We start from the raw sequence: 27,355 nt of genomic DNA, 5'->3' as shown, positions 1-27,355 counted from the left end.
CCACCAAAGGTTTCAGGACATTCAATTCGAATGGGTCGCAGTTCTTCTAAGCAGTATAAGTGGGCTTGTATTATGCCGTTGCGGGCTCCACACCTTGCCTGAAGAATCTGCCTAGTCTCCTCGCAAGCAGAAGCAATCATTGCTGTGCCATCGGCTGGTTTTCGGGGGTCACCTATGAGATATCCTCTTCACGTGTTTGTTGATGCTATACGAGGAAGCATTCCCATCGATACAGCTTTCAACTATTCCCAAAATGTGGACGAGGTAGGTGGAAGTTTAACTGTCATAGGGATCTGAACGACAGACTAGACTGGAACAGTGATGTACGATGTCAAGACAGAAGAAAACATCTTTCGATACCCTTTTGGGCCTTGATACTTGAGTGCTTCGCCTTCTGACGACACTCATCGTAAAGAACTAAGTCGGTGTTATACTAACGTCTGAGGGATGATTATGTAAACTGTTGTCAAGCTGTGGGGGAAGTGACAACTCTTCCTCCTCGCGTTCCTTGCGAAATTTAAGATCCTCTAACGTCCTGTCATCTGAAAATCCTTCAATCACCATACTAGACCCTTGGTAACACTTATCTGACGAGATCGTCTTCTTTTCAAATCTTGTAGCTCTTCAAGAGGCATTCTCATTCTTAGTTTCCAAATAACACGTTACGTGCGCTGTCAAAATATTCCACTGTTTCAAGTATGCCATTGTGAGGTCGGCGCATGATCTACAGGATCCTCGATCGCCGATTTGATTGATCGATCATTCAAGTATGCAAAGATTGACTACTTGTAGCACCTCGCTGCTGTCCAGCTAAGCTAGCACGAGAGTCAAACTCATACAGAGACTTACGGTAATGATCTGTTATGGCTAGACAAGACACTTCACAGTGTTTTTCTAACGGCGAAAGCAGGCTCTGAGGGCCGTGATCATTTGCTTCTCGACCACAAGACTAGTGGACAGTATCAGTCCGCTTACTCTACAGTGCGCAATTGTATCATATCTCTTTACTGTTGTACAACTCCGTCCTCCATCAGTGGCAAGAAGGCGGCAGTGTATCGTCCATTGACAGCACTCGAGCTTCCAGTTCCCGGGTTTCGGCACCAGAACATGTCGCCGTCGTAATGAGATACAATAGACACTCTCTTATCAGAGAGTTTATTTACATAACTACAACAAGAAGACAGTCAATGATATATGTAAACTAGATACAAATATAATGTGCTGAGGACAGGGATGTACAATGTGTCTGGTCTTCCACACTATGAGTCCTCGCACGTGAACTATTTCCTGCCTCCCTGACATCTGCTTGTAACTAAAGCTACCTGATGCTGCTTTTAATCACTGCTCTCTACACGACAGTGGTTGCCGTCACAAACAAAAGCATTTAATGACAGGAAAGGAAGTTGGAACTTCTATGGCATTGTTGGTCTTAATTCTCGACAGACAGATGGCCAGCTAAATTTAGGTTTCCGGTTTACCGGCATTCTTTGGAACGTACCAAGATTTCGAAATTTAACCGCTATCAGTAAGTGATTATGATGAGTGAGGTACTGTTTGGTGTTGGTGTTATATTGTTTAGTATCGTTACAGATGAAAAGAGACTATCAAACCGGATTCCAGTAACCAATACATTGTCGTCTTGTCAACGTGAGTCAAATTATGATTAAATTTATATTTTCAGCCAGTCTCAACTGAACTCCAATAATTCGGGAGACATATTGCAAAAGGAATTTACTATGCTCGAGAGGGCGGGTAGGGGACGACAAAGCAAAGGTAACTGTATCGTGACGGTGACACGTGTCTTACTCGTTTCCATTACTTCCAGCACTTCCCTGAACATCGTACTAAATATCGTGCAAGCATTTCTGTTCCAATTGACAACACATTCTGAGTTCTATTATAGACAAAATGCCAATGAAAAAGAGTATGTTTCATTACACCAGGACGCAGTAAACCACGTCCGAGGATCTTGTTTAATTGAAATAGCAGCAAGGCCGTCAAGAAAAATGGCTTTGTGTATATTCATTTAATGGGGGAAAAGTAAAGGGACGTTTCTGTACATTTGATTAAATAAATGTTGGCCATCTATTGCGGATCCAGCGTGAGTCGAAAAACCAACACTTTTACACGGGAAGACAATGTACGCACTTTTTACAGTGTTCGTTTTTGTTAACCTCACGATATTGTACACATCGTTGATTTATAAAACAGTCATCTCGGCAGTTAAGCCGCAATTTCATGATGTGCTACAGAGACTGGGGAGAGCAATCCTTTCAAACCAAGACTTGCGTGGCGCCCGTCCACAAGTCAGTGTAATACAGGGCCGCCATTTATATAATTTGTATAACTTGTAAACTGGTTACTGCCCGCCATCCATTTGGAGCGGGCCTGAAGATGGCGTTGACGCAATAAATATAAAATCTTAAGTACAGCTGGAGGAATTTCATTTTTAATAAAAATTATACCAACTGTGTCCCACCTTCATCCACTTTAAATATGGATGTACGAAGAGTTTAGTAATTGCACAGAGGGCACTATCTACGTGCGTTAGTATTTCAGTAAAAGTTTCTACGGAGATGAACGTACTGAAAAAAAAATACTTAGGTGAAAGTCGGGCCAAGTTGGAGCAGGCCAGACATAAAACAAGTAACATAAAAGAAAAGAATGAGGATGTGTCCGAGCGGTGCGTATAAGTCTCAAAGTTTTAATGTGAAGACACAGACAGCAAAATTTTACTGTGACGTTGGTTGTGACGAGAAAGCTGGACTGTGCCTGAAATGAATCTATTATTCTTAGTGACACTATAGAAAGATAAAAAAAAAATCGTTGTAAAATAATAAATTTAACAGTGGATCAAAATTGTTAAGGCTTTTGTGGCCACTTGTTGACAAACTGCCTATTGGCTTCTGTCTCGGGATCTTCGGCCGACGTTCATCTAATGATTTTTCTGACGTTTCGCCAGCACGAGTGGCTGGGATTGTCAAAGCTTCACCCTCCATTGCCGGTGGTGAACTGGAGCCGAGCTTGCGGTCGCAGACTATATGTACCTGGGGCGCCAACGTCCGGTGCGGTTCTCCTCTTGCTACCTGCGACGGTCGTTCGCTGCAGTACGGAAAGCCAGGATCCGTTTACCTTAAGGCTTTCCTCTTTCTTGTTCAAACTGTTCGCGTGTTTTTGTATTTCTACAGCTTCTCTGAACAAGCGCGTGTGATAGTGCTTCTCTATAGCCAGAACTTCCGTGTCGGCGAATTTTATTACGTAATAAAATTCGCCGACACGGAAGTTCTGGCTATAGAGAAGCACTATCACACGCGCTTGTTCAGAGAAGCTGTAGAAATACAAAAACACGCGAACAGTTTGAACAAGAAAGAGGAAAGCCTTAAGGTAAACGGATCCTGGCTTCCCGTACTGCAGCGAACGACCGTCGCAGGTAGCAAGAGGAGAACCGCACCGGAAATGACCGCGGAGAAGCCCTCGGGCGTTGGCGCGCCAGGTACATATAGTCTGCGGCAGCGAGCTCGGCTCCAGTTCACCACCGGCAATGGAGGGTGAAGCTTTGACAATGCCAGCCACTCGTGCTGGCGAAACGTCAGAAAAATCATTAGATGAACGTCGGCCGAAGAACCCGAGACAGAAGCCAATAGGCAGTTTGTTAACAGTGGATCATTAGGACAAGCTCAGCACGAGAGCGTATACTGCTGATAATGAAACACCCCACTCTCAGGCACTTCTATTTCTCTCTCTCTCTCTCTCTCTCTCTCTCTCTGTCTCTCTCTCTCTCTCTCTGTCTCTCTCTCTCGGGCAAATAGGAGAAACGCCACGTAATCATTTACATTGTTAAGACAATCTCCGTGCCCTCTTGCGTACGGAAGCATGGTCCCATAATACGGAGGTGATAGGTGATATCTGCTTGTTACCCGTTTGTTCTATTGGCATGCTGTTGTTATTATCTAGAAAGTCTTGATTTCTGTTAGCTATGTTGTCGCTTGGCAGCTTGAACAATATTTTAGCAGGTATCACTGTTAAAGCTGCGTGCTTCGTATTAAATATGTTTTCCGGTATTGGCCATTCAGTGGTGTTTGCTGTCTGCAGCACTGTCATACGCATTGATGGCCATATGCACATGCAGGCTGGTCAGTTGTTCGTTGCCAGGAGTGTCCAGTTCTTGAATTTTTAAAACTTTTTTCGATTATTTCAGGTATTATCTCCATCTGCTGTACTTGGCTCTGTTGTAGTAGTTTTCAGATTCCTAGAGATGTCTCCAGAACTGTATTGTGGCCTCTTTCTCAGGCTTTTCAGCTTTTATATCTGATGGTGATTCTGGCTCTTGTATAACTGCCTCTGATTGGACTAGATAGTTTCATTATTATTGTTATCTTCTTTTCAGATTTTCACAGTTCCTTGTTCTGCTGTTTTGTTTTGTTCTTAATCAGTATGTTAGAATTATTAAAGAACATGTGATGTAACGTTTTGCTCTGACACTTTTGTCCAACTGAATAAGCACAAACGCACTTGGGTGAGACGTGTTTTATCAACGGCAATAATTTTCGTTGTCCATTACTTTGTTCTTAAGAAATGACGAAGTGGTATAGTTATTCCCAAATTGATTTAAATCTTCCTGAAAATAAATTCTGATCTAGTTAAATAATCGCCACAGCTGTTCTGAAAATTACGTAACGGAACTTTGGGGTAAAAAAGAAACATACAGCAAAGAACCAGTGTCCACTGTGTGTTTTCTGCGTCGTAAATGTAGTGGAGAGACCGAAATTCATGCAGCATCATAGCTTCTTTATTTCAGTTACAAACTGCACTCTAATAAGCTTTTTAAGTAAGAAAGTGAAAATACCGTGTTATCAAGGAGGGTGACGCAGTCGTGAGACAACAGTTTCGTATTCGGTGATCGGCGGTTCAAATCGACGTCCACTCATTCAACTTAAGGCTCTGCGTCATTTTCTCTAATTGCTTTGTGTATTCGGTAGCGGAAAGGGTCTCAATAAAGTCTGAATGCTTCTATATTTCCTAAGGTTTATATTTACTGATAGTATCATTAATAAAATTTACACCGTTTGGAGTTTCGGCCGGGCTTGAAAACTACGAGGGAGAGCTGAAGAGTAATGCCGCCGGATCTTTTAGTCTCTTTTCAATAACGGTTGATGTAACACATGTCTCGTTCGACATTCCCGCTATGCTGACGCAGGCTGCAGCCCTCTGACGCTAGAGGGCTCCGGATTGTGGCGTGAGAGACCCTCAGAAAGCTGAAAGTACGTATTCGATGAGTTCATCGACACACAGAGCACCCTCTCCTTCAGCATGACAAAAACAGACCACACACACGTGCGCTGCGACATCTGCAGTAATCCGACGTCTGGGGTTCATTGTCGTCGCTCATGTTCCATACAGTCCCACCTTGGCCGCATCCGATTTTAGTCTGTTTCCAAAACTTAAACACGCCTCCGAGGACTTAATTTTGCGAATGATGAATCGGTTCAGGCAGTGATGAGGTAGTGGCTCCGTCAACAAAGTCAAACATTCTACAGTGACGGTGTCCACAAACTGGTCTCTCGTTTGGAAAAAATGTGTTCGTTGCCATGGTGACTATGTTGAGAATTAAATATGTAAACTTTGAAGAATAAAGACCTAGAACGCTAGTAACGCTTGTTTCATTTTAAAATCTTTAAGAATTGCCACATGAAGAATCCGCAGGCATTATTTTTCAGCACGCCTTCGTAATTCTGGTGATGACCATTGCACTGTCGAAATTCGTGACAGTACGAAACTGATTTGTGAATATGTTGGCGAACAAACACTTGTGAGTATTTACCAACTTCATTACGAAATTATGTTGTTCATCGCTAAACTGTTCAATTTATTCCAACATGATTTCAATAAAACGAATTTTGCGCACAATTCTTATCATACATTCCTAGAACCCACGAAAGTCTCACGTGCTTAACTCACGAAGAAAGGTTAAAAGCATATAAAAATGTGTGTGACCCAACGTTCCTGTGACTTTTTCTGTGAGGTCCTCAGAGATCTTGTACTTGCTAATTTTTCTTCCTGCCTGCGTCACCGCTTGATGGCGGCGTTACACGAGTACTAGCACTGTGGCCTAATAAGAGCGAAAAACCAATAATAAAGGATGAACATAAAAGTGCAAACTGCATGGACGAATTCCTGACTGGAAATGGAGGAAAAAAGGTTCTTTGAACTGGTGTTCTGAAATAATCGGTGTGCGTCCGACGACAACAGATTGTTCCAGCACAGAGCTGCATCGCGTCAACGTCTCAACAGATGTTCAACGTGGCCTCCATGGAATGCAATGAACGCGTTCACACATTCCTGTCATGCAGGATACACATAATAGTACTTTCGCGTACACTATGATGGCGGGCCACTTGCCTGGAGTTTGCAGTAGAGTTAATCTCAATAGTCGTATCCTGCAGAAGCCGGGCCTCCAAATCTCGTGCATGCACAGAGTCCCACCTCCCTGAACTTTCGTCTGTCTGAGAAGACCAGAGATCACACAAACGACTTGAAATGTTGTGTGATGTCATTGGTGTCTGTGAGGGTACTTGTCTTGGTATAGCGCTGCTCCCTTTCGACCGTTCCATCTACTTGGCCATACATCATCTCGGCTTGTTCCCGACCTGCATACCGGACTATTCTGCCGCTTACGTCAATCACACAGCCTGCACCGCAAAGGAACATCCGCCGCATGATCCTAGGAACTTTCGTTAGTCAGAACCATCTATATTGCCAATGATGCATTTCCGGACACATGTTCATAGGACCTTTCTCCTTCCATTTCCAGTCACGAATCCATCCCTGCAGTTTGTCGGTTTTATTAATGTCAAGCCTGTACATACAAGATGGAATGGTTCTACCCCTACAGAAAGTAACGCTGACCTGATGGTTAGTAGCAGAAAAAGCCAAAACTTTCATCCACATTTCAATAAGAAGCTTCCAAATGGTTCAAATGGCTCTGAGCACTATGGGACTTAACTTCTGTCATCAGTCCCCTAGAACTTAGAACTACTTAAACCGAACCAATCTAAGGACATCACACACATCCATGCCCGAGGCAGGATTCGAACCAGCGACCGTAGCGGTCGCGCGGTCCCAGACTGTATTCTTTCAGGTATTGAGAAAGATATGTAAGAAACTATCAGCTTCGAGTGCGGTAGTAAAACCAACCTTTCCCTAGGTTTGAGCCCAAATAATTGAGCCTTCTTCAATTATTTGGGCTGAAACCTGGGTAAAGGTTAGTTTCATTACGGCAATCGAGGCTGATAGTTTCTTATATATTATATTATCACCATTGCTGACTGTGCTCCAATGCTGAAAGTACAAAAATATTAAGAGAAAGTTGGTTGAAAGTAATAACTGGAACAGAAGCCTATGATTCTAAAAATTTCACTCCATTTTCTGCGCTTTTAGTACAAAATATTTTTGTTGCAATTTATTATAATAAATTCTGATGTTATCGTAATCTATCAGAAAACTGTAAAATGTTAGCTAATTAAAGATAAAATTTTGTCAATAGGTTATCCAGAATCTCAAGAAAATCGAGCTAACGGAACTAAGCCATGCCAGCCAATTTTCGAGATGAAGAACCGGACAATCCCGCTTCAGACGCTACACAGCCAGACATGATGACTAAATCAGCGCTGGTACATGAAGAAGATAGACTGTACCCCCCGTGTTCAAGTGCAAGCAGTTCAGATGCCGGGAGCAGCACCTCTATAGCATTTGGACACGAGCTTACTGGAACTTCACCAACACTTGCAGCGAACTCAGAGGTGAAGAGCAGGAACTCAGCTACATCTCAATATGAGGAGACGGGATTTCCAGCAACATATGCGGCAGAATCAGACACCGAGGATAAGACGACAATCGCATTTGATGACGATGCGTCGTCAACTACAACTTCAGAAGATTCGGAGGCTGAAAACTATTGCTGTAAGTATCTACTTCTCTTCGCTGTACCGTAATTAATAGTGCAAGCTGACACGTGTAAAAGTATAAAATAAGAGAAGCAAAAGCGTACTAGTGAACATAGCTCCACAATCGAGCCGTTTGTGAAGTGATTGTTTAGTTAAGAGCAACGACTGACTCCAGTATGAAACACTGTCCAAGTTAGTACAAGTTTGGCGTGCAGAGCAGAAGTGGTGCACGTCCAAAAACTGGCTTGGAGAATAACAGAAGTACGAAAAAATTAATAATAAAAACTGTGCCATAAAATTTCGGACTCACAGCTGCATAAATTTAACTTCTTCTAATACTTATACCGTACAGTCATCTTCAGAGTGAGCCGAGGTGACTGACACTCCAGCATTTGCTCCGTCCTCTGAAACCCACGGGTCTCTGAAGATGACTGGACTGTATAAAGCTGAAATATTAGAAGAAGAAGCGAAATTTATTCGGCTGCGCGATCGAAATTTTATGGAGAATCATTGCGCCGCGAAAATATGAGGGAGAAAGATAAGAACTGTTTGTCAACTACACAGTTTCATCTGTGACATCGCTGCTTATAGAAGCAACAAACATAATTATATTTTAACGCTGCAAATATTCAATTCTATGCTAAATTACTACGCAGTTACTATTAAACATTATAGCTGAGTGGACTTACAATGCTTCTGCACTGAATATTACAGTCATTGCAAGTGAATTCGAAACGAGAATACAGTTCTTTACATGTTAAATGTCATAGAGTGCTTCATCATCGTCATCATCATCTTGTCCACTGCTGCAGGTATGGACTAGTCATCCTGATCTGGTATTTAAAATCACGTTTTGAGAGAAAACATGTCGGAGAAATAAATCTTTCTCTTCTCTTCTGTCACTGGCCCTCTAACAGCATATATTTCATCTCGTTGAAGAACACTTTAGAGAACTCATAGGGCGACCCTGACACTTTTTGAGAATTGCTGAACAGAAACCGATGTCGAATTGTGTGTTTCTGGAAATTTAATGGTGAAAGGCACTCCCTTCCTCCTATTTGCTATCAAATGGCAACTCCTTTATTTTCAACCAGTTTACATCCTTTCAACCAATGGCCGTTTTCCGTTCTGCTACAGATTTTTTAAGCGCCCGAGTAGACAACATCTCTTAATGTTACATCACAGTCAGCTGAAACGTCTTTCAGCGTATCAAACCAATCACCAATCATCTTTTACTTTTTTCGTTTCTCTAGGGTTTTCCACAATTGTGACAAGTGGTTCTATTATTTCTTGATCATACAGAAGCGTTTCTACTTCTTTCACGACTTCGTGCCATAATCTTATCAATTTCACCTGAAATTTGAATCAAATAAGACTGTTGTAAGTGTGTTTTTCCTGGAATGTTATTAAACCGTAGTTACTTAATTAAGTGTAATTGTTTAAACAAATTAGGCTTAGCTTTAATTTTATATTCCTGATTTAGTTATATACAACCGACCTCGATGGACAAATGTATCTGTATATACATTTTGCGTTTTACCTTCGTTCCATGAGTGTTAGGAAGATTTGTGCCAACTCCGTTGTTCATGTTTAATCAGTTCACGAAGTTCGGTATTAATATCTTCACTGCTTAAAACCATTTCCCATAGCAGCATGCACTTGTTCTACTACAGCACTGAGAAAGGACGTAATTTTAACGGCAGTACGAGTGTCCTGCACTCGCTAAGAAGAAGGAGTGTTTGTAAATTGGCACATGGAAACGCTCAGTGGGCTTAGTTTACATTTGTTGCTTAAGTCAGGGATGTTAAGGCACTTATTTTTTATTTTTCTCGCCTTTCTAAGCACGATGTCATCGGAAGTTCGCTGAGGCTTTTTGCAGATGATGCTGTGGTGTATCGAGAGGTTGTAACAATGGAAAATTGTACTGAAATGCAGGAAGATCTGCAGCGAATTGACGCATGGTGCAGGGAATGGCAATTGGATATCAATGTAGACAAGCGTAATGTGCTGCGAATACATAGAAAGATAGATCCCTTATCCTTTAGTTACAAAATAGCAAGTCAGCAACTGGAAGCAGTTAATTCCATAAATTATGTGGGAGTACGCATTTGGAGTGATTTAAAATGGAATGATCATATAAAGTTGATCGTCGGTAAAGCAGATGCCAGACTGAGATTCATTGGAAGAGTACTAAGGAAATGCAATCGGAAAACAAAGGAAGTAGGTTACAGTACGCTTGTTCGCCCACTGCTTGAATACTGCTCAGCAGTGTGGGACCCGTACCAGATAGGGTTGATAGAAGAGATAGAGAAGATCCAACGGAGAGCAGCGCGCTTCGTTACAGGATCATTTAGTAATCGCGATAGCGTTACGGAGATGATAGATAAACTCCAGTGGAAGACTCTGCAGGAGAGACGCTCAGTAGCTCGGTACGGGCTTTTGTCAAAGTTTCGAGAACATACCTTCACCGAAGAGTCAAGCAGTATATTGCTCCCTCCTGCGTATATCTCGCGAAGAGACCATGAGGATAAAATCAGAGAGATTAGAGCCCACACAGAAGCGTACCAACAATCCTACTTTCCACGAACAATACCAGACTGGAATAGAAGGGAGAACCGGTAGAGGTACTCAGGGTACCCTCCGCCACACACCGTCGGGTGGCTTGCGGAGTATGGATGTAGATGTAGACATATAAAGGAAAAGAAGAAAAATTACATATCTAATAAGTCATTACATATTTCGGAACCCACAACAGAACTTGAAAAAACCACACACACAAACAGAATGCAAAGCACGTCTTAAAGACGAGAAAAGTTGCTGGAAATTTCGGTGAATTTTCGATGGCCTACAAATTCTGGTCTGGAGATCCTCTAAAGCCACGATGGCGGCTGGAGGACAGCATCCTCCCTGTCTGAACCAGAGGAGGCTAATCCGCTTGGACTTGTCTCTGAACCCTCGGAGAAAAAAGATATCACATGACTGTCTGACATCACGAAAATATCTTTAGATGCATTGCTTTGCCCGCCCACCTCCTATCTTCTTTGAAGAACCAGTCTGTAGAAGCTCATATGACCCTGCTCCCCCTTCAAAGGAAGTTTTGTGACTTTTGGTCATCATGGAACGTCCTGTGGATGGAGCATTCTGATTAGTTTGCTTAATTTACCTGTAGAATTGCTGATGGTGTGGGAGCACTGTCTACCGCTTTCAGCAGACCCACAAGTTAGGAGAATTTCGCCAGAAAGAACCTTTGTATAGATCGAGAATAATACAGTAGTCATATTGCACTGACAGTTAAACATATTCAGTGGTCCAATTACACTCAGCAGGTATCTCAAATGGGAATCCCTGGAGGAAAGACGATATCCTTATTGAGGCACACTCTTGAGAACTGATATAGCAAGCTGACCACAGAAGAAGCCTACTGCAAGCAACATGCACTTCACGTAAGGATTGCCCTATTAAAAACATGGTGACAACGATTATGTTACCGTCACTCTGCATAAAATGTGGTCTTGCGTTTATAGGCATACACAAGAGTCACTGATGATGTTACGCTACTCGGTAGAAATGCTGTGTGCTATTTTGTATCAAGTCTTTCCATTCCACCACATACTTGCGTTGAATCCTATGGGGACGGCTTTTAATGATTACAGCCACTGGTGAATCACGTTCGTGCCACTCTCACATCTCGAAACGAGTCACCTTTTTCGAACCTATCTGCTAAGGATCCCATACAGCAAAACTCCAGTGTGGTTTTTTAGACAGTCCCTCTGCATCTTGTAACTGTTCCTCAGTCTCTGTCTCGCTCTCGCTGCAGCTTTGTCCAAGTGTTCATCCCAATTTTAGTTGGAACTGAAAGTAAGTCTGAGAGTGCTGTATCTAAGACCTTCTGCATCCCATGGAGAAACGGGGCGAACTGAGGTAATGCCGTTTTTGACCACTTGGTGGAAATTGGAACACGTTATTGTAGTTCTGCCAGTGTGTAATGCCAGAGCCTGCTACACGAGGTAGTAGAAAAGAGAGTAGGATGGCTTTTGTTATAGGGAACCTTAGGAATACTCCACATAATATAGGAACTGGACGAAGGACGAGGATTTTGCTACTGCATTATGGTGACTCTCCAAACTACATACAGGTACTGCAGTCGAAAGGAGGTCTGCATCTCAGTGGATGCAGTCATGTTTCTCACCCAAACATTCTCTCCTTTCTCACGATTTTGTACTATCCAACAGAGAAGAATTACAAACTATAAAAACTGTGCTAACATTACCAGGTAGTGAACGCTAAAAGCTATTACCGTGCCAATGTCTACCAATATCTTGAATATAAAGATCTTCTGCATGCTTGCATCGAGCATATGTGGCGATCCTATTAGATATGCAAGTATTGGTCCATTGGATCATTTGGCCTTAAATACACTCCTGGAAATGGAAAAAAGAACACATTGATACCGGTGTGTCAGACCCACCATACTTGCTCCGGACACTGCGAGAGGGCTGTACAAGCAATGATCACACGCACGGCACAGCGGACACACCAGGAACCGCGGTGTTGGCCGTCGAATGGCGCTAGCTGCGCAGCATTTGTGCACCGCCGCCGTCAGTGTCAGCCAGTTTGCCGTGGCATACGGAGCTCCATCGCAGTCTTTAACACTGGTAGCATGCCGCGACAGCGTGGACGTGAACCGTATGTGCAGTTGACGGACTTTGAGCGAGGGCGTGTAGTGGGCATGCGGGAGGCCGGGTGGACGTACCGCCGAATTGCTCAACACGTGGGGCGTGAGGTCTCCACAGTACATCGATGTTGTCGCCAGTGGTCGGCGGAAGGTGCACGTGCCCGTCGACCTGGGACCGGACCGCAGCGACGCACGGATGCACGCCAAGACCGTAGGATCCTACGCAGTGCCGTAGGGGACCGCACCGCCACTTCCCAGCAAATTAGGGACACTGTTGCTCCTGGGGTATCGGCGAGGACCATTCGCAACCGTCTCCATGAAGCTGGGCTACGGTCCCGCACACCGTTAGGCCGTCTTCCGCTCACGCCCCAACATCGTGCAACCCGCCTCCAGTGGTGTCGCGACAGGCGTGAATGGAGGGACGAATGGAGACGTGTCGTCTTCAGCGATGAGAGTCGCTTCTGCCTTGGTGCCAATGATGGTCGTATGCGTGTTTGGCGCCGTGCAGGTGAGCGCCACAATCAGGACTGCATACGACCCAGGCACACAGGGCCAACACCCGGCATCATGGTGTGGGGAGCGATCTCCTACACTGGCCGTACACCACTGGTGATCGTCGAGGGGACACTGAATAGTGCACGGTACATCCAAACCGTCATCGAAGCCATCGTTCTATCATTCCTAGACCGGCAAGGGAACTTGCTGTTCCAACAGGACAATGCACGTCCGCATGTATCCCGTGCCACCCAACGTGCTCTAGAAGGTGTAAGTCGACTACCCTGGCCAGCAAGATCTCCGGATCTGTCCCCCATTGAGCATGTTTGGGACTGGATGAAGCGTCGTCTCACGCGGTCTGCACGTCCAGCACGAACGCTGGTCCAACTGAGGCGCCAGGTGGAAATGGCATGGCAAGCCGTTCCACAGGACTACATCCAGCATCTCTACGATCGTCTCCATGGGAGAATAGCAGCCTGCATTGCTGCGAAAGGTGGATATACACTGTACTAGTGCCGACATTGTGCACGCTCTGTTGCCTGTGTCTATGTGCCTGTGGTTCTGTCAGTGTGATCATGTGATGTATCTGACCCCAGGAATGTGTCAATAAAGTTTCCCCTTCCTGGGACAATGAATTCACGGTGTTCTTATTTCAATTTCCAGGAGTGTAGAAGTCACTTCCACATATCATTGTAAATTTTCGTCACCTGTACTGTAGGAGGACCATATCCCACAGATTATCAATAGCAAGAGTGCGTTCCTGTGTTGTTCTTTCATATTGATACATTGTTTTTTTCTGCTGTAACACATCCAGGCAGTATGTGACTACAGCCTTGTACACTGCCTTCATTTTGGTTTTTCCACCACGACTTCAAGGTCTGTGCCAGGTTCTAAACCAACATTAACACGACTTGATCCAATGGCTCTTACTGAAAGCTGGACATCATTGGGTATAAACAATGGTGCTCCCACAATACACAATATGGTTGAAATGAAAGACACAGGCAACGTTTCTTATTGACAAAAATGTGGAAGACATCATGTCATGGGTAAACTGGAAGAGTTTGCGGCATTGTGGGGTGATTCCAAACAGCTGCCCAAAGATGACTGATGACCTCTACACATTCTACACATTTTCATAGTGACGTGATAGCAGATGTCTAGATGTTCCATTTCAATTGATTCCTCATATTGCAGTCATCCACGCGATCTCTGTTTCATGGAGGCCATCCACAGAAGGCGCTGCTCCCGCCAATACTCTCCACATCTCAGACAAATGGCATAAGTCAATCACTATGTAGTAATCAACAGTATACCAGTGGACAGATGGGATGGAAAAGACACTGTAGATGTATTGTCACAAACACCTCACTTGATGGTGTGATCAGGTTCAGCAATTTCACCAGTTTTCCCATAATTTCAACACTGACCAATGACACAACAGCATGCTTTCCAGAGTTTGCATCATTGCTAAACCACACCTGCATTACTTTGTGTGTACCATATAGTACATTGCAAATGTAGATTGATGTCTGTGCAGTACACCCATTCGTGGTTAATTCTCGAACATATACATCAGTGACCTACACCAGTGCAATTAGATTACCTACATATTTGTAGCACTTCGATTGTAGTATGTGTTTATGATTACAATTACCCATCTTTCTCTATGTGAATCAGAGTCACAGAGCATTCTCGCATTCTTAGGATAAAGTCTGAGATAAAAGATCTCCCAGCATTGTCTTTAACCAACTGTCCCTACAACACTGTCCTCGATTTAATTTGCAGTTTATCAGAAGTAATGGGGTACTATACTTGCTACCTTGCATGTCTTGATAAGGAAGAGAGCGGGCCATGTCCACAATTCCTGCTCAGCGAAGACTGTTCTGAACTAATCTTACTCATGGCACCCATCTAAGTTCACAAGATCTCTCCAGATGCGCACATATTGAGGAAGTTAGGACCCGTTATCGGTGTATGGTAGATAATATAGTGTTGTGATGACACAAAAGACAGATAATAGGAATTGTTTGACTTATGCATGCTGGAGCTCCAGACAGATGTAGTACAAAACATCTCACGTAAATCAACTGTGCTATAAATTCTCAAATATTATTCTAGTGTCTGGAGCCAATACCAAGAAGGTATTGGTAATGGAGAACATAAACACACGCATCAGGCTAAACAGTTCTGCAAGTAAACATGCTGTAGTGCTAGAGCAGTGCGGTTTCCGACCTATTAGTCGTGTGTAATGCAACACTATCAATATTCCAATGTAAGAAATGTATTTCCAGTGCATGACATAAATTCTCCAAGCAAGTTCTGTATGGTAAACTATGGTGAAAACCTGTAAAGTGATAAAACTACTACCTTGCACAACAAAGATACCATTGATTCTATGTGACACAAATATTACATAGGTTACCAGAGGTATATGACGCCTGCTGTTTAAGAAGTGCAAGCCAGAGTATGATTCAGAAATTATGATATGTTCACAACAGTCTTATAAAATGATCATCGGCAGACAAAAATGCGTACGAAGAAACAGTGACGTCTTTTGAGGAAATAAACACCCCCATCAGTAGCCCCCCCCCCCCCGCCATGAACCATGGACCTTGCCGTTGGTGGGGAGGCTTGCGTGCCTCAGCGATACAGATGGCCGAACCGTAGGTGCAACCACAATGGAGGGGTATCTGTTGAGAGGCCAGACAAACGTGTGGTTCCTGAAGAGGGGCAGCAGCCTTTTCAGTAGTTGCAGGGGCAGGAGGAACAAGACTTTTGGTCAGGTGAATACAGGGTTATAAATACAAAATCAAATAGGAGTAAAGCAGGAGTAGGTTTAGTAATGAATAAAAAAATAGGAGTGCGGGTAAGCTACTACAAACAGCATAGTGAACGCAATATTGTGGCCAAGATAGACACGAAGCCCACACCTACTACAGTAGTACAAGTTTATATGCCAACTAGCTCTGCAGATGATGAAGAAATTGATGAAATGTATGATGAGATAAAAGAAATTATTCAGGTAGTGAAGGGGGACGAAAATTTAATAGTCATGGGTGACTGGAATTCGAGAGTAGGAAAAAGGAGAGAAGAAAAACATAGTAGGTGAATATGGATTGGGGGTAAGAAATGAAACAGGAAGTCGTCTGGTAGAATTTTGCACAGAGCATAACTTAATCATAGCTAACACTTGGTGCAAGAATCATAAAAGAAGGTTGTATACATGGAAGAATCCTGGAGATACTAAAAGGTATCAGATAGATTATATAATGGCAAGACAGAGTTTTAGGAACCAGCTTTTAAATTGTAAGACATTTCCAGGGGCAGATGTGGACTCTGACCACAATCTATTGGTTATGAACTGTAGATTAAAACTGAAGAAATAGCAAAAAGTTGGGAATTTAAGGAGATGGGACCTGGAGAAACTGACTAAACCAGAGGTTGTACAGAGTTTCAGGGAGAGCATAAGGCAACAATTGACAGCAATGAGGGAAAGAAGTACAGTAGAAGAAGAATGGGTAGCTCTGAGGGATGAAGTAATGAAGGCAGTAGAGGATCAAGTAGGTAAAAAGACGAGGGCTAGTAGAACTCCTTGGGTAACAGAAGAAGTACTGAATTTAATTGATGAAAGGAGAAAATATAAAAATTCAGTAAATGAAGCAGGCAAAAAGGAATACAAACGTCTCAAAAATGAGATCGACAGGAAGTGCAACATGGCTAAGCAGGGATGGCTAGAGGACAAATGTAAGGATGTAGAGGCTTATATCACTAGATATAGATACTGTCTACAGGAAAATTAAAGAGACCTTTGGAGAAAAGAGAACCACTTGTATGAATATCAAGAGCTCAGATGGAAACCCAGTTCTAAGCAAAGAAGGGAATGCAGATAGGTGGAAGGAGTATATAGAGGGTCTATACAAGGGCGATGTACTTGAGGACAATAATATGGAAAAGGAAGAGAATGTAGATGAAGATGAAATGGGAGACACGATACGGCGTGAAGATTTTCACAGAGCATTGAAAGACCTAAGTCGAAACAAGGCCCCGGGAGTAGACAACATTCCATTGGAACTACTGACGGCCTTGGGAGAGCCAGTCCTGACAAAACTCTACCATATGGTGAGCAAGATGTATGAGACAGGCGAAATACCCTCAGACTTCAAGAAGAATATAATAATTCCAATCCCAAAGAAAGCAGGTGTTGACAGATGTGAAAATTACCGAACTATCAGTTGAATAAGTCACAGCTGCAAAATACTAACACGAATTCTTTACAGACGAATGGAAAAACTGGTAAAAGCCGACCTCGGGGAAGATTAGTTTGGATTCCGTAAAAATGTTGGAACACGTGAGGCAATACAGACCTTACGGCTTATCTTAGAAGAAAGAGTAAGGAAAGGCAAACCTACGTTTCTAGCATTTGTAGACTTAGAGAAAGCTTTTGACAATGTTGACTGGAATACTCTCTTTCAAATTCTAAAGGTGGCAAGGGTAAAATACAGGGAGCGAATGGCTATTTACAATTTGTACAGAAACCAGATGACTAATAGGATAGAGAAAGCACTGCTCTTGCATTATAGCATGTTTAAGTGCAGAACCATTCAGATTCGGGAATGTGTTTATGTACCACAATATTTCTCTTTTTCTGACATTTTGTTGGTACAGACACCAAATACTGGAAAATTATCTCAGAATTGATACCATAGTTGATTTATGTAAAATGTTTCGAACTGTGCGCATCTGGAGCTCCATCACGCATAAACTACACATTTCTTCTTAAATGCATTTTATATCATCACAACTCATATCTACTATACATTGATTAGAGCTCATAATCTGCTTTACAAGCGCCCATCTGGAGAGATCTTGTGCACTTGGGTGGGCACCGTGAGTAAGACGTGTGTAACAATCTTTGCTGAACAGCGGTTACAGACATGATTTGCTCTGTTCCTTCATGAGGTATAGAATGTCGCAGGTGTAGTACCCTCCTACTTCTGAGTAGTTGCAAATTAAATCAAGGACAGTGTTGGGAGGTCTGGTCAAAGACAATGCAGTGAGATCCTTCAATCTCCAAATTTATCCTAAGAATGTGATAATGCTCTGTGACCCACCCACACAGGGGAAGATAGGAAATTGTAATCATAAATTACACACACACACACACACACACACACACACACACACACACACACACACACATACATACATATATATATATATATATATATATATATATGTGTGTGTGTGTGTGTGTGTGTATATATACACTCCTGGAAATTGAAATAAGAACACCGTGAATTCATTGTCCCAGGAAGGGGAAACTTTATTGACACTTTCCTGGGGTCAGATACATCACATGATCACACTGACAGAACCACAGGCACATAGACACAGGCAACAGAGCATGCACAATGTCGGCACTAGTACAGTGTATATCCACCTTTCGCAGCAATGCAGGCTGCTATTCTCCCATGGAGACGATCGTAGAGATGCTGGATGTAGTCCTGTGGAACGGCTTGCCATGCCATTTCCACCTGGCGCCTCAGTTGGACCAGCGTTCGTACTGGACGTGCAGACCGCGTGAGACGACGCTTCATCCAGTCCCAAACATGCTCAATGGAGGACAGATCCGGAGATCTAGCTGGCCAGGGTAGTTGACTTACACCTTCTAGAGCACGTTGGGTGGCACGGGATACATGCGGACGTGCATTGTCCTGTTGGAACAGCAAGTTCCCTTGCCGGTCTAGGAATGGTAGAACGATGGGTTCGATGACGGTTTGGATGTACCGTGCACTATTCAGTGTCCCCTCGACGATCACCAGTGGTGTGCGGCCAGTGTAGGAGATCGCTCCCCACACCATGATGTCGGGTGTTGGCCCTGTGTGCCTCGGTCGTATGTAGTCCTGATTGTGGCGCTCACCTGCACGGCGCCAAACACGCATACGACCATCATTGGCACCAAGGCAGAAGCGACTCTCATCGCTGAAGGCGACACGTCTCCATTCGTCCCTCCATTCACGCCTGTCGCGACACCACTGGAGGCGGGCTGCACGATGTTGGGGCGTGAGCGGAAGACGGCCTAACGGTGTGCGGGACCGTAGCCCAGCTTCATGGAGACGGTTGCGAATGGTCCTCACCGATACCCCAGGAGCAACAGTGTCCCTAATTTGCTGGGAAGTGGCGGTGCGGTCCCCTACGGCACTGCGTAGGATCCTACGGTCTTGGCGTGCATCCGTGCGTCGCTGCGGTCCGGTCCCAGGTCGACGGGCACGTGCACCTTCCGCCGACCACTGGCGACAACATCGATGTACTGTGGAGACCTCACGCCCCACGTGTTGAGCAATTCGGCGGTACGTCCACCCGGCCTCCCGCATGCCCACTATACGCCCTCGCTTAAAGTCCGTCAACTGCACATACGGTTCACGTCCACGCTGTCGCGGCATGCTACCAGTGTTAAAGACTGCGATGGAGCTCCGTATGCCACGGCAAACTGGCTGACACTGACGGCGGCGGTGCACAAATGCTGCGCAGCTAGCGCCATTCGACGGCCAAAACCGCGGTTCCTGGTGTGTCCGCTGTGCCGTGCGTGTGATCATTGCTTGTACAGCCCTCGCAGTGTCCGGAGCAAGTATGGTGGGTCTGACACACCGGTGTCAATGTGTTCTTTTTTCCATTTCCAGGAGTATATATATATATATATATATATATATATATATATATATATATATATATATATATGTATAATCACCTAAATGCACCAGTGTATGGCACTGTGGTGTGGTATACGTCGACGTGTATGTTCGAGAATTAACCAAAAATGCACATACCACACAGTCATCAATCTACATATGCAATCTACTGTATGATACACATAAAGTAGTGGACGGATGGTTTAGTGATGATGCAGAAACTGGGAAGCATGTTGTCATGTCATTGTTCAGAATTAAAATTGCAGAAAAACTGGTACAATTACTAAAATGGATCGCACTATCAACTGTGGTGTTCATTACAATATATAGACAATGTCTCTTCATCCCATCTGTCCAGTGATATACTGTCTATTACCATATAAAGATTGACTGATGCCGCTTGTTTGATATGGGGAGAGACTTCATGGGAGCAGCAGATTCCATGAATGGCCTGCATGAAACCATGATCATGGACATGACTGCAGCATGAGGAATCAGTTGAACTAGAACACCTATACATCTGCTCCCACATCACTGTGGAAGATGTATTTAAACAGAGGTCATCATCCACTTTCGGCAGCTGTTTGGAATCTAGCCACAATACCACAAATGTTCAGATTTTCATATGCCACGATGTCCTCTACATTTTTATCAATATGAAACACTACCTGGTTTTTTTTTATTGCAATTTATTGTGGGATCAGCGTAGTTTACATCCTGAGATGTGCAGCTTTCACTGAGAGCCTATGGATTGAGACATGTTAATATCAGTTTAGCTTCTGACACAGACCTGACACTACTTGTGTTTTTTTTATTTCAATTTATTGTGGGATCAGCGTAGTTTACATCCTGAGATGTGCAGCTTTCACTGTGAGCCTATGGATTGAGACGTGTTAATATCAGTTTAGCTTCTGACACAGACCTCGAAGTCGTGGTGGAAAAAAACAAATTGTGTAAGTGTACAAAGCTGTAGTCATACTCTGCTTGGATGTTTTAAAGCAAAAAAAAAAAAAAAAAAAACCAATCCATCAATGGGCTTATGAAAGAACAACACAGGAACACTCCGTTGTGATTAATAATCTGTGGGTATGGGCCTCCTACTGTATAGGTGAGGAAATTTATAAGGAGTTTGGGAGACAGACATGATTGTGCCCTGAGAGATGTAGATCCCCTTTAGACTGCAGTAGCTGTATTTAGTGTGGAGACACACTGCAATGCAGTAGCAAAATCCTTGTGCTTCTTCCAGTTCCTAATTTTCCCAATAAAAAAAACATCCTATTGCTCATACTATCTTTTCTACTACTTTGTGTTGCAGCTTCGTTTGGCGAAGGCCTTACACATTGTACATAGTTAGCAAAGCTATAACAATGTGTTCCCATTTACACCAAGTGGTCAAAACATGGCACCAACTCAGCTCACCCTGTTTCTCCATGGGTTCCAGAAGGTCTTGGTACCAACTTAAATTAGGAGTATCACATGGACAAAGCTACAGACGGGAGAGGGGGCAGAGACTGAGGGACAGTTAAAAGATAGAGAGGTACTGTCTAAAACAGTCATGCTGGAGTTTTGCTGTATGGGATCCTTAGCATATTGTTTCAAAATAGGCGTCTCATTTCCAAATAAGAGAGTGCTGCGAATTTGATTCACAGCTGGCTGGAATCATTACATGATCCTTCCATAGAGTCCAACGCAAGTATATGGATGGACTTGATTCCAAATCGCAGACAGCATTTCTACCAGGAAGTGTAACGCTATCAGCGACTCTTCTATGTGTCTGTAGAACCAAGACCGTCTTTTATGCAAGATGATGGTAACATAATGGTTGTGGTCGTGTTTTTAATAGCACGCTCCTTACGCAAAATGTATGTTGGCAGGGGTAGAGTCCTTTTGTGGTCAGTTTCAAATCTTGGTTCTCAATAGTGTTCCTCGAAAAAAATATCGTATTCCTCCCAGGGCTTCTCATTTAAGACGCTTGTGAGTGTAATAACACCGCCGAAAAAAATTACTTGCCACGCAAAGTGACTCTAATGATCAATTTAATTAAGTAGGCTGCCAATTTGATATCAGAGATATGCCGCCTGGTGGATGGTAGCGATGGATAGGGTACCTTGGATATAGTTCTTGTGTTGGAGCGATTACCTTTTAACAAAATGTCAGCCCCCCCCCCCCCCCCCCCCCATCTACACAGGGAGAGACGACCAACGTAATAAAATCAGATGTGTTACCGAATTTATCAAGTGAAACGCAATATAAACCTGATATTTACAATGCCTCTGTGCTACTACCTTAAGAGATTTCTTATATGGCGAGGCATTTGGTTACTTTAAGGGAGTTAGAAAGCGAGAAGGCATCCTGTGATAGAGGTAAATCTTAGCACTCCGTCAGGAGCCAAAAATCAACTTAATATTAAAGTCTCTTGATGTGGGACATAATAGATATTCAGATGATTTGAACAGATTTTTTCTATCTCGTGAGCAAATACTTAAAGGAAATATTGTCTATGCCTTACTGTTACAAGATTTTCAAAACAAGTAACGATTCTTTAGCGATCTTAAATTGCGTGTATGCCCTTATTTCTTCTGTCTTTGAAAATAACGTGTATAGAAGGGAGCAATCTACATTTCACGTGAGAAATTCGAGGCGTATAGTCAATAACATCGCTGCCTTGGATTGGGTAAAGTGGATTTTTTAAACTGGATGCTCTATGTCGGGGTGACAGTACAAAATAGTTTGTCACTAAAATTCTCGTAATTTGTGCATCCGAAGAAATTGGCGTACAGCACTCCCACATCAGCAGCAGCAATTTGGCGAGTAAATTCAAGAAGAACCAATCAGAATGCTCCATTCACAGGACGTTCCATGACGTTCAAGGGTCACAAGACATCCTGTGTGTGTGTGTGTGTGTGTGTGTGTGTGTGTGTGTGTGTGGAGTCTCTACAGACTTGTCCAAAGAAGATGCGTGGCAGAGCAATTTATCCATAGATTGTTCCCTGATGTCTTCTTTGTTCGAGTCTTCAGAGACAAACCTAAGCAGACCAGGCTCCTTTGGATCGGACAGGTGGGCGCTGTCTCTCCAACCGCCAGCCTCGAGACCAGCATTTGTGGGACATCGAAAATTCACCGAAAATTCCAACCATTTTTCTCGTCTGGAGGACAGTGTTTTGCATTTTGTATGTGTGTGGTTTTTTTCACGATCTGTTGTGATTTTCGAAATATGTCATGAACTGTTATCTATTTAATTGTTCTGATTTTCCTTTCAATGTCTAGACAGCTTGCTTCAGACAGTGAGGAAAATAAAAAAATAGTGCCTTAACATCCCTGGGTGCAGCAGCAAATATAACTAAGCGCACTCAGGGTTTCCATGCAAAGTGATAATATTAGAATAAAAAAGCTCTGCAATTGTTTAAATATTCCATACTGCCTTGTCACCCACAAATTGTTTAAATAAACAGCATGCCTTACACTGCAGTCCATATTCCGACAGTATTCTTCAATTAAATAAATAAACTGTACTCCAAACACTGCCTTGAATCCCACAAGTTGCTTAAATAAACAATTTCCCACACATTGTCTTATCTACAAGAAATTGTTTGAATAATATTCCATATACTGCAACCAATTTTCCGCCCAATGGCGAGTCAACTGACTCTTTTTCCAAACAATTTCCATGTGAGGGATGGGAGATGGATGGTGGGAGGTTTTCCAGAGGAGGAGGAGTTAGTTAACTATCGATTTATTTAATTAGTCAATTAAATTGTGCTTGTATGGGCAAGGGATTTGTCGGGTGGGGGAGGATGAGAGGGAGGGGGAAGAGGAGGGGTAGGGGTTTTGGGAAGGGCACATTATCTCCAGGTCGTCATAATCCACTCAGCAGATAAAATAGGTTAAAAAACTGTCAGTTGAAGGAGAACAATAGGTTTTCCCCTGAATGTGTGCTTGCTCCCCCCTCCCCCCCCCCCCATTATAGGTAACCGTCAAAGCGGATTGACACCCCTGTAGAGCTATTACTGACGCATATGGTCCAAAGTTTAGTCTGTATGAGCTCGTCCAAAGTTTAGCCTGTGTTAGCTCTACTAGTTCCTCTCAGGAAGTATTCCGTAGAGCCTGACATTTCGTTTATTACTGCGGTATTGTATTTTTTGATCAGCACAACTCTCTTCAGTTCAACAGAATCTTGTTGTCAGCGATGTTCGATGTTTACCCTTCACTATTTGTTCTCGTTATGAAGGATGTTCTCAGTTCCAGTTGATGTTTGCTCAAAAAGAGACAGTATAGGGATTCATCGTCATAAGCCTTTAAAGATGAATTGAAATGACGGAAGAGAGGGATGAGAATTGTCAGTTTTAGTTGCATAGTCGCATAAGCAATGGGTCCTGCAAATTTCCAAGGAAATTAAGCTATAATACCATGGAGAAATAATTTAAAGATTTAGTTGACCATAAAGCACCAGTCTATTGGTTCAAGTGGCTCTGAGCACTATGGGACTTAACATCTGAGGGCATCAGTCCCCTAGAACTTAGAACTACTTAAACCTAACTAACCTAAGGACATAACACACTTCCGTGCCCGAGGCAGGATTCGAACCTGCGACCGTAGCGGTCGCGCGGTTTCCGACTGAAGCGCCTAGAACCGCTTTGCCACCCCCGCTGGCTAATAAAATAGCAAAAATTACAATGATCGCTAGGCTGGGTAAATTGTTTTGTACATAGAGAAACACTTTGTGTTAAATTTGCACCTATGGAGCACGTGAAGAAATTGATGGTATGAATAGTAAAATTTTTTAAGTCAGGAGCATTATTCTACTTTCAGTTGCAACAGTTTTAAGTCGAATTGAACGTTGAGTATGGAGACTCGATATACGTAGGGCGTTTATCAATGAATGTTGCGGTTTAAATATTAATAATAAATCGATTTATTGATTTATATGGGCAAAACGTACAGAATAAACAACAGAAATTGTCCAAGTTTTTGATGCACTACCCTCTGTTCGCTTATCATGCTGATTGCACAGGCGTGTGTTTCGAAGATGAGGGGTTCAGATCTATGGTTTCAGGGAAGCATCGAAAGAACCACCACAGAAGGATAATATAGGTAGTTCCACTAAAATCTTTTCGGTTTTCAAGCCACGTCAATTCGAATAAAATTCTCGAGCTTTCAATGGCTAGCTCTGTCATCGTCGTCAGGAGTAAAATTACTGATTCCTGGGGGCTGGTATTTTTTTCTTTATTGTCTCTTCCGGGGCTGGCACTATTTCCTGCTTATATACCAACGATTACGGCTGCTGTCACCAATCAGAGATGGCCGAAACGACGCGTGCATGGAATCTTAAGTTGGGCAGCTCATAGGAGCTCCGACCCGCCGCACGACTGCATGACGTCTGGTGGCGCAAGTGTTAAGCATCAGTCGTTGCTACCTTTAGACATTCAAAAACCGCCCCCACGCCCTTCCCAATGTGTAACCCTGGTTTATGTTGAAATTGTTACTGTTCAATCTAATCTCATCCACCTTTTTGATAACGGAATCCCATTATGTTGACCCATGAACCAAGACTCTCGTGTTCTCAAACTGTATTTGGTGTCGGCATTAGAGGCAATAGCTATGGCCGACTTGTCGAGTTCCCTTTCCTTAATATGCTCCTTGTGCTCAGTACAACGCTCTGCAACTGTGCGAATTGTGTGGCCTGCATCGATGCTGCCGCACTCGCAAGGGACACCATACACACCAGGCACTATGTCGTCTTTAAAAGGGCGCAACATGTCTCATATCGTATTTCTGACGACACCACCTACAGTCTGAAATGCAGCAATTGAGGCATGTGTTCAGGGAGAATGGCTACAGTAAAAGAGACATTGCAAACGCTTTCAGGACGCCTTGTGAATCGACAGAAGCCTAGCCGGTGGCTTTCCTACCGTACTGTGGGCCAACGAGCAGCAACTTAGGATGTTTATTGCAGAGACATGTATTGAACCAGTGTTGTGGCCCGCCCCCGAGATACGAGGTATGTTGCGCCTTGTAATTCCTGTTTTAATGACTAAACCTTTCACGTTAAAATTGTCCAAGACGTCTATTACAGTTTGTCACCATAGTTCATGGTAAAGAAACCTGAAAGAAGGATATAAGAGTACGTCGTGCGCTGGAAATATATTTTTTCGTTAGAATATTAACAGCGCTTTATTCCACATGACTAATAGCTAGGAAACTGCAACGTTCTAACATTATAGCCTATTTTAAGTGTGGAACCGTCTGGCCTTAGAGGTGCATGTGTTCATGTTCTCTCTTACCAATACCTTCTTGGTACTGACCCTAGACACTATAACAATATTTCAGAATTGATAGTGCCGTTGGTTTACGCAAAATGCTGCAAACTCCATCTGTATGGAGCTTCATCATACATACAAAAACCACCCGTTTCTTGTTTTTAGCAGTCTCTTATATCACCACAACAGTTTCATATCTATTATACACCTATAAGGGGTGCTAACCTCCTCGACATTCGCTCATCTAGAGAGATCTTGTGCTCTTGGATGGGTGGTGGACAGCAGTTACAGACTCGGTTCGCTCTGTAGCGGCCTACTTCCCGTCAGCTGCAAATTAAATCGGTGATAGTTTTGCGGGGAGCGTTGGTCAAAGCAATAGTTTTGCGGGGAGCGTTGGTCAAAGCAAGGAGATCTTTCAGTCACTAACTTTATCCTAAGAAAGCGAGAATGCTCTGTGACTCCCAAATGCATAGGGAAAGATAGGCAATCATATGAAACTTCCTGGCAGATTAAAACTGTGTGCCCGACCGAGACTCGAACTCGGCACCTTTGCCTTTCGCGGGAAAGTGCTCTACCATCTGAGCTACCGAAGCACAGCTCACGCCCGGTTTCACAACTTTACTTCTGCCAGTATCTCGTCTCCTACCTTCCAAACTTTACAGAAGCTCTCCTGCCAAACTTGCAGAACTAGCACTCCTGAAAGAAAGTATATTGCGGAGACATGGCATAGCCACAGCCTGGGAGATGTTTCCAGAATGAGATTTTCACTCTGCAGCGGAGTGTGCGCTGATATGAAACTTCCTGGCAGATTAAAACTGTGTGCCCGACCGAGACTCGAACTCGAGACCTTTTCCTTTCGCGGGCAAGTGCTCTACCATTTGAGCTACCAAAGCATGACTCACGCCCGGTCTCACAGCTTTACTTCTGCCAGTATCTCGTCTCCTACCTTCAAAACTTTACAGAAGCTCTCCTGCGAACCTTGCAGAACTAGCACTCCTGAAAGAAAGGATATTGCGGAGACATGGCTTAGCCACAGCCTGGGGGATGTTTTCAGAATGAGTAGCTCAGATGATAGAGCACTTGCCCGCGAAAGGAAACATCTGGAAACATCCCCCAGGCTGTGGCTATGTCTCCGCAATATTCTTTCTTTCAGGAGTGCTAGTTCTGCAAGGTTCGCAGGAGAGTTTCTGTAAAGTTTGGAAGGTAGGAGACGAGATACTGGCAGAAGTAAAGCTGTGAGACCGGGCGTGAGTCGTGCTTCGGTAGCTCAGATGGTAGAGCACTTGCCCGCGA

General features: G+C 43.5%; 1 protein-coding gene across 1 annotated transcript in view; it reads left to right on the top strand.

The window, feature by feature from the left end:
- LOC126469787 (uncharacterized) overlaps positions 1–27,355 on the top strand; it is a 104,388-nt gene that overhangs the window by 9,959 nt on the left and 67,074 nt on the right. The window contains exon 2 of the mRNA XM_050097041.1: positions 7,544–7,959. Within this exon, the coding sequence (XP_049952998.1) occupies positions 7,587–7,959 (373 nt within the window). The 5' untranslated portion in view covers positions 7,544–7,586. The remainder of the gene's footprint in view (positions 1–7,543; positions 7,960–27,355) is intronic.

This window comes from Schistocerca serialis, chromosome 1 (genome assembly GCF_023864345.2).
Source record: "Schistocerca serialis cubense isolate TAMUIC-IGC-003099 chromosome 1, iqSchSeri2.2, whole genome shotgun sequence".
NCBI lineage: Eukaryota > Metazoa > Arthropoda > Insecta > Orthoptera > Acrididae > Schistocerca > Schistocerca serialis.
This window is presented reverse-complemented; position numbering and strand designations above follow the sequence as displayed.